Source organism: Gigantopelta aegis, chromosome 10, assembly GCF_016097555.1.
Source record: "Gigantopelta aegis isolate Gae_Host chromosome 10, Gae_host_genome, whole genome shotgun sequence".
Lineage (NCBI taxonomy): Eukaryota > Metazoa > Mollusca > Gastropoda > Neomphalida > Peltospiridae > Gigantopelta > Gigantopelta aegis.
The window spans coordinates 55,549,562-55,562,496 of record NC_054708.1 but is presented as its reverse complement, the minus strand read 5'-3'; the positions used below and the strand labels follow the sequence as shown (position 1 = coordinate 55,562,496).

The 12,935-nt window shown below is 36.3% G+C and overlaps 1 protein-coding gene across 3 annotated transcripts in view; it reads right to left on the bottom strand.

Moving 5' to 3' along the window:
- The window catches only part of LOC121383332, a 53,193-nt gene that overhangs the window by 15,004 nt on the left and 25,254 nt on the right, over positions 1 to 12,935 (bottom strand). For all 3 annotated transcript variants that reach the window (XM_041513294.1, XM_041513293.1, XM_041513295.1), the window contains exons 13-20: positions 10,413 to 10,513; positions 9,034 to 9,123; positions 8,528 to 8,601; positions 7,745 to 7,838; positions 6,162 to 6,250; positions 4,900 to 5,005; positions 4,230 to 4,394; positions 163 to 1,344 (exon numbers count right to left, since the gene is read on the bottom strand). In XM_041513294.1, the coding sequence (XP_041369228.1) occupies positions 163 to 1,344; positions 4,230 to 4,394; positions 4,900 to 5,005; positions 6,162 to 6,250; positions 7,745 to 7,838; positions 8,528 to 8,601; positions 9,034 to 9,123; positions 10,413 to 10,513 (1,901 nt within the window). The remainder of the gene's footprint in view (positions 1 to 162; positions 1,345 to 4,229; positions 4,395 to 4,899; positions 5,006 to 6,161; positions 6,251 to 7,744; positions 7,839 to 8,527; positions 8,602 to 9,033; positions 9,124 to 10,412; positions 10,514 to 12,935) is intronic.

Here is a 12,935-nt window from a genome sequence, read left to right as displayed (position 1 = left end):
ATGAATGTAATTTATTTATTAAAGCTTGAAACACAAGTATTGAGATATCAAGTATAAAACTGATATTTGTTTATTGCTAAAAGCAACAACTATCTAAATACTATCATCACTTATAAAAGCTCTATATTTAAATGTGTTGTATGGTAATAATAAAAATCTCACCTCCAAAAACTTTTCAAAAAAGCCCACCGATCTGGTCTTTTGGCATGTGTAAAACTCCATCTGATCAACAGTTAACTCCCCTTGCTGTGTTGCACGCTTGATTTTCTTTTCGTCACCAACACCACACAGACTTCGGTACAGTGTTCCACCAAAACCAACCAATCGCTGCAGCAGAGTGATGATATCAATGATGGACCCCGACAATGGTAGACTTGCCTCCAGGTCTGATGGCGGTGGTGGTGACAGTAGTGATATGTTTGTGAAGTCGGACTGAAACGAGCCTAGGAAGTCGTCCTGGTTACACGGCTGTTGTTCTTCACTACAGTACTGACCAGACTGTAAAACACTCCTGTGTTCATTCAGTGAACTTTTTAACGAACCGTCTGGACTTCCCACAATTCCAGATTCAGCTTGGTCTCCTTCACATGATTCCTTTGGCAGATTTTTGGGCGACTGTCTAAATGCAGAGAATATCGAGTTAAGGAAATGTTTCGGCTTTTTCTTTTCAGGTTCATCTTGTTTGTAACTGTTGTTGCTCAGGTTCGGCAACTGCCTTAACAGAGGGTAGACATGATCTACTGACTGTGATGTATCGGACAACGATGACGAACAAGTGTTGGCATTACTACTGTAATCAAACTTTGAACTTTCCGTTTCGACAGCAAAATCAGTTAATTTCTTCTCACCAACACTCATCACCTCCACAATACTGACAGAATCATTTTTCCCATCTATACTCCCAAACGAACTTCCATCCTGACTTTTCATCCAAATCTCGGCTCCAATCTCCTCATTAAATGTTTCCAGTGAATTATTTTCGGGACGTCTTAGAGCCAAGAGTCTGTCCTCATAATCGTTAATATTTCCATGCAGATCTCCACAGATGACTGGAACATAGCCTGCAGGTTTGCCACCAACTGGTGAACAAGTAAATCCAGTGTCTGTGACGGGATTTCTGCTGTGGATGTCAGGAAGAGAGCTGCTGCGTCGAAGAGTCACCATGACAACAGAAGGCGATACACAGTCACCACGTCCATTGTTTGGTGTGCAGGTGCTCTGGGTGATGTGTCCATCGACAATCTCAGACTGGGTTACTCCTTGAAGATGAGGAGTGTCAGACCGATAGCTGCTGGTTTCAGATAGGCCATGCATCCGATCCTGACTTGCAGCCAACACAGAATCCTGCAACAGTAACCAAGGTTGTTCATATGAACAGAAAAAAGTTTGTTTTGTTTAATGACACCATTTATATAGTCCATTCCATTCCCCTACAAAAATGTGGGGTTTTTGTAGATAATTTCAGTTTGGTTTGACGTAAAAAGAAAAGTAAAAGTGTTTTGGAAATAAATAAAAAACTATTTTTGAATACAATTTAGAAAACAATTGGCTCAGAAATAAATAATTTGTAGTAAATTCTATAGTATATAAAAGGCAATCACCATGTGAATGACTATAGATCACATTGATTTATTAATCATCGGCTATTGGATGTCAAACATTTGGTAATTGTGACATATACATGTAGTCTTAGAGAGGAAACCCGCTACATTTTTCAATTCATATATACAGAAAGAAACAAATATGGAAGCATTTGGCATTGTAGGTCAAATGTAATTCACTACAAGTGTAGTAATGTGTGTATATAGTACAAACGCGTAAAGTGAGAGTGAATGTCAGTAATGAGTGTAACACACTTAACATCTGGACACCATGAATGAGGGTATTAATTGCAAACTGTTATTCTCTACTGTCAAGTCTTATCTGTGATCCTTTATTTCTTTCCATCAGTATACATGTATGCACATATACACACACACACATGCAAGCAAGCATGCACGTACGTACGTATGCACAATAAAAAACACAAACACACACATAAATTAATAATGTTATTGTTTGTAATATTTTTAACAAAAATAAAAATCACTGATTCCTACAAGTCAACATGAAACTAAACTTCTAATGTGTTGAATTTTTACTTTTGTTACAAGTTAAAATAACATACACGGAGTTGATCACCACATGCTAACAAGGGATGGTTCACAATGTTGATTAACATTTTCATGAGAGAACAAACCAATCACATGCTGGTAACATGGGATTAATGCAAATGTATGCTTTTAAAACAAAACAAAAAGGGTAAGAAGGTAGCACAAAGAAACAAAATAAAAATAAATGTTTTATTTAACAATTCATTCAACACATTCAGGGTTATATGGCATCAGATATATGGTTAAGGACACATACAAATAATTAGAGCTACTCCTTTTGATTAGCAGCAAGGGATTTTTGTATACGCACCATCCCACAGACAACCTTTATTGCAGTTGTAGGGCACTGGATGGAAAAAGAAATAGCCCAATGGGCCCACCATAGGCGATTAATTCTAGACCTATCATGCATACAATATGCACTTTACCACCAGGCTACATCCACAGGTGGGTGTGCAGAGGTGGTTTTGGGGGTCAAACCTCCTGCCTGCTCAAAGCAATTTTTTATTTTAAATGTATTTTCAGGACCATGACCCGATCCCCCACTAAAAACTTTGCTCTCCACAGTCTAGACCCCCCTGAACATGTATCTGGTCCCATTCCCAGGAGTAGCAAAAAGGCAAATGCTTTAAAGACTAATGAAAATGATGATAATTGTGACCAGCCCCTAATATAACTTCGGTTTCAATACTCCACACGTTTTCATGTGTGTTGTGTAAGAGGTTACCCGCCTGTTGTATAGCGGTGAGTGTTCTAACGACACAAAACTACTGAAGGCACTGTTTGCTGACATGTGTAAGAGCTTACCCGCCTGTTGTTTGGTGAGTGTTCTAACGACACGAGACTACTGAAGGCACTGTTTGCTGACATGTGTAAGAGCTTACCCGCCTGTTGTTTGGTGAGTGTTCTAACGACACGAGACTACTGAAGGCACTGTTTGCTGACTGAGTGAATGACATGTGTAAGAGCTTACCCGCCTGTTGCTTGGTGAGTGTTCTGATGACACGAGACTACTGAAGGCACTGTTTGCTGACATGTGTAACAGCTTACCCCCCTGTTGCTTGGTGAGTGTTCTAACGACACAAAACTACTGAAGGCACTGTTTGCTGACATGTGTAAGAGCTTACCCGCCTGTTGTTTGGTGAGTGTTCTAACGACACGAGACTACTGAAGGCACTGTTTGCTGACATGTGTAAGAGCTTACCCGCCTGTTGTTTGGTGAGTGTTCTAACGACACGAGACTACTGAAGGCACTGTTTGCTGACTGAGTGAATGACATGTGTAAGAGCTTACCCGCCTGTTGCTTGGTGAGTGTTCTGATGACATGAGACTACTGAAGGCACTGTTTGCTGACATGTGTAACAGCTTACCCCCCTGTTGCTTGGTGAGTGTTCTAACGACACGAGACTACTGAAGGCACTGTTTGCTGACTGAGTGAATGACATGTGTAAGAGCTTACCCGCCTGTTGCTTGGTGAGTGTTCTGATGACACGAGACTACTGAAGGCACTGTTTGCTGACATGTGTAACAGCTTACCCCCCTGTTGCTTGGTGAGTGTTCTAACGACACGAGACTACTGAAGGCACTGTTTGCTGACTGAGTGAATGACATTTGTAAGAGCTTACCCGCCTGTGGTATAGCGGTGAGTGTTCTGATGACACGAGACTACTGGAGGCACTGTTTGCTGACTGAGTGAATGACATGTGTAAGAGCTTACCCGCCTGTTGCTTGGTGAGTGTTCTGATGACATGAGACTACTGGAGGCACTGTTTGCTGACTGAGTGAATGACATGTGTAAGAGCTTACCCGCCTGTGGTATAGTGGTGAGTGTTCTAACGACACGAGACTACTGAAGGCACTGTTTGCTGACTGAGTGAATGCCATGTGTAAGAGTTTACCCGCCTGTTGCTTGGTGAGTGTTCTGATGACATGAGACTACTGGAGGCACTGTTTGCTGACTGAGTGAATGACATGTGTAAGAGCTTACCCGCCTGTTGCTTGGTGAGTGTTCTGATGACATGAGACTACTGGAGGCACTGTTTGCTGACTGAGTGAATGACATGTGTAAGAGCTTACCCGCCTGTTGTTTGGTGAGTGTTCTGATGACACGAGACTACTGAAGGCACTGTTTGCCGACTGGGTGAACGACATGGCTGGTGGAGACTGTGGCTGTAAGACGGTTGTCTGGACAGACAACTCGGACATCGGCCGTTGGTCTAGATGAAGTTGATGATTCTGAAACTAATAACAATCTCACCATATATATTCACCTATAACTTGAAGCAATGGTGGCAATTAAGAAAATGGATACAGCAAAAAGTATGCCATGGAAAAATAAGTCTCCGTGGCATTTGTTCGATGACAATTTTGCGGTTAATACAGTAGGTAAGAGAGGAATTTAATTTGTTAGTATGACAAACAATAAATAATTAGTTAAGAAAAGTAATATAGAAGATTGAAAGTTCCATGCAAAATAAATGCTGGGGGAAATTAAGAACTCTACAACAATCTCCACACTATTGCTGATTGTCATGGTTATTTGCCAGACCTGTCAAAGGTTTGCTTTTCCCCCCTATTAAAACAGTATTTAATAACTTTAGGGTCGATTTATAGGGGAACCTAAACAGAAAAATAACACTGACTCAAACTGTACATTAGGACATAAAAACCTAATGAACTCTAATAGAGTTAATTGCCCAAATTTGACACAAATAATTACTACAACACAAATAACAAATCTACTCACTCGATCGCCGGCTACCGATTCTAAGACCAGGTTCTTCATGTGCAACTTCAGAACCAGGCACCAGTGAGTTATCTCCTCCTGTAATGCTGACCTCCAGGTCTGGGCTCTGTGGTAGTACAAACAACATCCATCAGAAGCATCTATTTGTGTACCGTATTGATTTTGTTGAACTTTTAATATCATTTTATCAAATATGCAAAGACTATCTAAAACATATTTCAAAATACAAAATAGCATTTTATTTAAAAAAAAATAGCTTTTTATTTTGATTTCTTTTTGTTTTTACGTTGTTCCAGACAGTGCGCCACAACTGGTATATTAAAGGCTGTGGGAATGGGAATGGGAACTATTTTAACATGCCCACATCCTTACGGTTCGGGCACGCCCACCATGGATTCGGATTTTGGCATAGCCAGTCCATGACTCCATGGCGGGGGGTAAAGGTTGTGGTACTATTCTGTCTGTGGGATGGTGCATATAAAAGATCCCTTGCTACTAATGGAAAAATGTGGAGAAATTTCCTCTCTAAGACTATATATGTAAAAATTACCAAATGATTGACATCCAATAGCTGATAATTAATAAATCAATGTGCTCTAGTGATGTTGTTAAACAAAACAAACTTTTTAACTTCTTTTTTTTTTATATTATTTAATTTTTAGTATATTTTTATGTCTAATATGTCTAATAAATAATCAATACATTTTGCTTTTGAAAAAAAGTATTCAATGACATTTATTCATAACTATGATGTAAAATTCACTTTGCTTTAATAACAAAAAATAGAAGAATTGGATCTAAATCAGATGAAAATAATTGGAAAGCCAAGCATAAAATTCACTATTATCAAAAAGGGCGAGACGTAGCCCAGTGGTAAAGCGCTCGCTTGATGTGCGGTCGGTTTGGGATCGATCCCCGTCGGTGGGCCCATTGGGCTATTTCTCGCTCCAGCTAGTGCACCACAATTGGTACATCAAAGGCTGTGGTATGTGCTATCCTGTCTATGAGATGGTGCATATAAAAGATCCCTTGCTGCTAATCGAAAAGAGTAGCCCATGAAGTGGTGACAGCGGGTTTCCTCCCTCAATATCTGTGTAGTCCTTAACCATATGTCCAACGCCATATAACCGTAAATAAAATGTGTTGAGTGCGTCGTTAAATAAAACATTTCCTTCCTTCGTTATTATCAAAGACATATACCTGGAGATAACAGTTGCTGGATACAAATTAAGAGACTGTTTTAAACTGCAACATGAACTCACTCGACGGGTATGAAGTTGGCCCAGTCTTGATCCAGTTGATTGAGACGGTAAACTAAACCAAGCATCAGAAGATCAATGTCCTCATTCGACTGGAAATTGTAAAAAATATATTGACAATAATTATATAATAATAAAGTAACAATAATAAACTATTATGTCTATTATTATCACAACAATAATTGTACTACTATTGCTGCGGCTACTACTACTAATAATTACTACTTTTACCACTAATAACTAACACTACTACTACTTTAACTACTAATAACTACTACTACTACTACTACTACTACTACTACTACTACTACTACTACTACTACTACTACTACTACTACTACTACTACTACTACTACTACTAATAATAATACTGTAATAATAATAACAAGCATTCTGAGAGTACTGCTAAAGCAATACATGTCCCCTACCGGACACAATTTTTTTTCGTATCTCCTATTTTCAAGGGCCATAACTTTGTCAAAATTGGGTAAATTGCCATGAAAATCAAACGTGATCTGTAACAGTACATGTTAAATCTATACACAAGATTTTAGCTCAATATCTCGATTGTGAAAAACACATTCGTAAAACTAAATGTGAGACAGATGGATCGACAGACAGACAGACGGACATATGGACAGAATTAAAACCTACCAGTCATAGTTGGATCGGTAAAGGACTAACAACAACTGTTATAGCAGTAACAAATAAGCTTAATAATTTTCATGATATAGTTCATGATAAAGTTCAAGCTTGTTGTTATTTAGTCAAAATATTAAAGTCATGCACAGTTTTTGCACTGCAGGTCAGGGACTTTACTGATAGTAGATTTGTGCCCCTGGATAAAAAAAATTATTGCCATAATTAAAACAGGGTTCATAGCCTTAAAGACTAAACAAATTCAAAGACTTTCAAAGATTTTTACCTACCATTTTCAAAGACTTTCAAAGACACAGCAGTAAAAGGCAAAAGAATGCGATAAAAATACCAAATCTGTTTATTTACATTGCTGTCCATGGCAACAAATTGAGCTTTTTTACATGTATCATGACAAGTTAAACCTTGTAACTGGAAACTATCAAGTGCATGCAGCTGTAATAGATATCATCTTTGCTGTGGCTATGATTTGTGAGAATTTAAACACTTTTAAAGACTTTTATTACAATTCAAAGACTTTCAAAGACCTAAATACAATTTGTTTTCAAATTCAAAGACTTTCAATGAATTTAAAGACCGCTATGAACCCTGTAAAAGGATCATTTTTAGTTTTTATAAGTGATGCAAAAGTTATTTTTTTAAATTACTGTAGACAGGCTCAAAATCGCCCTAGTTCAGCATTTTCTCTATGGCAAAAACATTTCAAAATTGCCATGGGTATCAAATTCTGAAGTTCGAGCCATGCAATATCATATCTGGGCCCGTGCTTATAAAACTTTTAGAGTCCAGACTCAATCTATAATAACGTCATACACATGCAATTTGTATGGTGTTGTCATGACATTAGTGTCTCAGACTCCATTAGATTCTCGCATCTAGACTCTAAAAGTTTCATAAACACCACGCCTGTTTTGTGTGCTGTAGTCTACCTTTCCCTGTCCCTCATTGTAACAGAGCTGCTTGACATCCTCCATCAACATCACATAGAAAAACTGGGTTGCCATCTCAGAGATGTTGAAATACCTACAGGAAACATTCAATAAATAATGCATGACTTCATGTTTTTTCTGATGTCTAATATTTAATTTCTTACATTTAATTTAAGGTTTTATTATTTACTTTAATTTTAAAGAATTATGTTTTATTTATAAACAATAACTCAAAAATATCAACCGATTTCATTACTAAAAAAAATTAACACAGCAGACAGAACCAAAATTAAAACCATTAATTAAAAATGAATCTTAAGTTAAATTATATTATTAACAGGTAGTACTTTTCCCAATATGTTGATATAATAACAAATTCATTATCAATTACTTATGTTTCTATGTCTCCTACGCATACCCAACAAAAAAGGCATTAATCATATATAAACGTGTATTACCAGATAAGGCACAGGCATGGATGTGCAAGAAACCATAATTGGTACACTAACACGATTTACCTCTCAAATATAAAATTAACACAGTAGACAAAACCAAAATTAAAACCATTAATTAAAAATGAATCTTAAAATAAATTTTATTATTAACAGGTAGTACTTTTTCCAATATGTTGATTTAACAGCAAATTAATGATCAATGTTTCGACTTCTCCTACACATACCTGACAAAAAAAAGCATTAATCATATATAAATGTGTATTACCAGAGATAAGACACAGGCATGGGTGTGCAAGAAACCATAATGTGGTACACTAACATGATTTACCTCTCAAATATAGACTGGTAGATATTCTTGTATTCACTCACTTCATCTCGGATATTTCCAATCAAAATATTCAGCTGAAAACAAAGACAATATCACTATGGAATTAAGGCAGAATATACAAAGCCTATTTTCTTTGAAAAAAAACCATTGTAAATATACATGTATATATAGTTATATTCGTTACAGGCTTTCTAAATTCGGCCCAAAATAGTTTCATTTAATCACATGTTGAAACTATTTACACAAAATGGAGATCTAATGTAAAAAGTTATACCATCAGAAAAATTACACAATCTGCCATCCATGAGTAGTCACCAACAAATCAAAACAGAGAAAAAAAGAAAGAAATGTTTTATTTAACGACACACTCAACACATTTTATTTATGGTATATGGCGTCAAACATATGGTTAAGGACCACACAGATAATGAGAGAGGAAACCCACTGTCGCCATCAAAACAGAGTACTTGGTCTCATGTACTGATATTTAAAAGTCAAACTGTTACCAAAATAGGACACATGTCTGATTCTTGGTTCTGCTGCATCTCGCTTCTAGCGACAACCTTGTGGTGTTCATACGTGGGACGGAACATGCCCTGTTGGAAGGGAAAAATACAAACATATGACTTAGAATGAAGACTATAATTTTTATTATTATATACATAGCAATGAAATATACAGATCTACGGAAACCATAAAAGTGATATCCGGTGAAAAGTCATATTTTTACTGTATTTTAGCTAGTGAAAATATAGATATCGTATTTACTTTTTTGTAAAAGTGCATGATTAAATTATCTCCCCTTGTCTTGTTTCTTCATATTTAAGTTTAATGATTACCAATGCATCTGATCATATTTGAAAAATAAAAAATGTAATTTAAATAACTGTACCTATAAAAAAAGGGGATACGGTGTATGCAATTATGATAAAATATCTAAAACGAATTGAATACGAAGCTAAATAATGATAACACAATGCAGTGTCATTGAGTATAAGTGTAAGAATTTAACGGCGTTTGATTCGTTTTGTTTTTGGATGATCGCCTTGTCAGGTATGTTTGCACAGCAGTATTATTAAATAAATGTTAATAAAGATAATTTTTATTCAAATTTCTTTTTAAAAGTCTATGGTCAAGCAAATTTTCTGGAAAAGTTCCCTAGGAAGAAATATATCATGGCATTATGTGTTTTCGATAGGATAAGCAAAAGATATTGCCAAAAAGCTAAAGATATTGCCAAAACTTAGGAAAGATGTATATAATAAATAGACCATTTCATGGTGTTTTTCCCGAATACGATTTTTATGTCAACTCATGATGTGTGAAAACCATATTTTCACTCATTGTTTCGCAATTCGTGAAAATATGGTTGACTCATTGACATAAAAATCGTATTAAAACACACACACACCCCCCCCCCCCATGAAATAGCCTCTATTTATTAACATGATGTAACATATATGGCATGAAGTACAGTTTTAACACCCTGTTCAGTGACAACAGACCACTTTGATGGACATTGTTGTTGTATTGTTGAGTTGTATTAACATCAGTATACATTTACTGCTTACGACAAAAAATGTGAAAATTGCGTTATATTATATTTTAGAAATTAACTCTTCATATGAACAACAGCACAAAGAAAGATGAGAATTAGATATACAAGAAGAAACCAATAGGGAAACTGAAAGGACATCATAAAAGATGGAAAGTATGAATTGAAGAAAAGGAAGGTTGGAAATAATAATTAAAAGAAAATAGGAACCAAAACACAGATTTCATGAAATTAAATGTCTTGCCAAACATAAATATTTTTTAATAAAATATATAATATAATAATAATAAACATAATTGATAAAAAAAAGATACTAAAAAATAATTTGACCTGTATAGCTTTGTAGAGGAATTTTTCAAGAGGTTCCTGTTTCTCCAGGGTGAGAAATCCTCTCAACTCCAGAGCAAGGCTGATCAAAGATATCAAAACATCTGAAACAGAAAAAAGAAAAACAGATAGAAAACAGAAGGGTGCTTCACTTTTTGAAACTGTGGACCTAAAACAACACAAAAGTTAAAGTTTGTTTTGTTTAATGACACCACTAGAGCACATTGATTTACTAATCATTGGCTATTGGATGTCAAACATTTGGTAATTTTGATATATACATGTAGTCTTAGACAGGAAACCCACAACATTTTTCCATTAGTAGCAAGGGATCTTTTATATGCACCATCCCACAGACAGGATAGCACATACCACAGCCTTTGATATACCAGTCGTGATGCACTGGCTGAAACGAGAAATAGCCCAATGGGCTCACTGAAGAGGATCAATTCCAGATCAACTGTGCATCAATCGACAGCTTTACCACTGGGCTATGTCCCGCCCTAAAACAACACAAATGTAGACCTTTATTTTATGTAGCTAATATAGTAGTTGATTTCCACCTTTATTTTATGTACCTAATGTAGTAGTTGATTTCCACCTTTATTTTATGTACCTAATGTAGTAGTTGATTTCCACCTTTATTTTATGTACCTAATATAGTACCTGAAATAAAACTAGCGAACTTTTCTATCCGCTGTGAAGCCAGCGAACAATAAGAGGTTATCGGATGTCAGGTCTTTCCAGAATATAGTTCCCACATTGATTTACTTTATTTTCTGTTTGTATCAATAGATTTATAGTGTTTTTGCAATAAACAATTATTTCTTCCACAATACAGTGAATACTAATATATTACAATTCTGAAATATGATTATATTTTCTATCCGCTGTGAAGCCAGCGAACAATTAGTCAGTCTTTCCAGAATATAGTTCCCACATTGATTTACTTTATTTTCTGTTTGTATCATAGATTTATAGTGTTTTTGCAATAAACAATTATTTCTTCCACAATACAGTATCAATGCGCATCCGGCTTCTCACCCCCTTACCTCTGCCATTTTGTTCGCTAGCTTCCATGTTTTGTTCGCTGAGTTAAAATTAATAGATATAGATTGGAAAAAAATATTGCAGTATTAATTTGCCATCACTTTAAGTCTTTTAAATAATTGTGCTTTAGAATTTGTTCATTGCATTGTTTACTACTTAGTATAATATTGTTGTTTTTGTTAAATTAAATTGTATCTAAATTCTAATCATAATATTTGTCTTTTTTTCACAGCCACTAACATGTTCAGTCCCGCTGTTGCGAGGAAATTAGTTTTTTTTTTTCAGATTCCAGCCGATCTTTCTCCCGATTGATCCCCTCAGTTCGACGGATACAGAGGCCTACCCGGTTTACTGCTAGTCTTAGGAATCGACTTCAGCAGGCTCAGCCATTCAGGTTACTTAGAAGCTATCTCTTGGTTCTCTATGAAACTGAAATGTGTACTCTGGGTAGTATTGTCTTTTTCATCAGGTATTACATGGTATGATAATGACATAAATCCCTGTGCATGGCTGATGCCCTATTATAGAATAGAATTTGGAACTATATAGCCATTTTAATCATAAAAATCTCAATAATGGTGGCTATATTGTTTATATGGGTACCTGTGAAAATTATTTCTTGCCTAACTTCGGGGTCCATTTACAGACAGAACTAAATGATCTGACATGAATCCCTATGCATGGCTAATACCTTATTATAGAGTAGATTTGGGAACTACATAGCCATTTTCGTCACGAAAATCGGTTTAAGGGCAGATGGGGTGGGTATTGGGGTTGTATGGGTGTCCGTGAAAATAAGTTGTTGCCTATTTTCAGGCTCCATTTACAGACAGAACTAAATGATGTGACTTGAATCCCTATGTGTGGCTGATACCCTATTATAGTGTAGAGTTAGGAACTACATAGCCATTTCCGTCACGAAAATCGGTTTAAGGGCAGATGGGGTGGGTATTGGGGTTGTATGGGTGTCCGTGAAAATAAGTTGTTACCTATTTTCAGGCTCCATTTACAGACAGAACTAAATGATGTGACATGAATCCCTAGGTGTGCCTGATACCCTATTATAGTGTAGAGTTAGGAACTACATAGCCATTTCCGTCACGAAAATCGGTTTAAGGGCAGATGGTGTGGGTATTGGGGTTGTATGGGTGTCCGTGAAATTAATTTGTTACCTATTTTCAGGCTCCATTTACAGACAGAACTGAATGATGTGACATGAATCCCTATGTGTGGCTGATACCCTATTATAGTGTAGATTTAGGAACTACATAGCCATTTTCGTCACGAAAATGTTTTTAAGGGCAGATGGGGTGGGTATTGGGGTTGTATATGGGTGTCCGTGAAAATAAGTTGTTGCCTATTTTCAGGCTCCATTTACAGACAGAACTAAATGATGTGACATGAATCCCTATGTGTGGCTGATACCCTATTATAGTGTAGAGTTAGGAACTACATAGCCATTTCCGTCACGAAAAT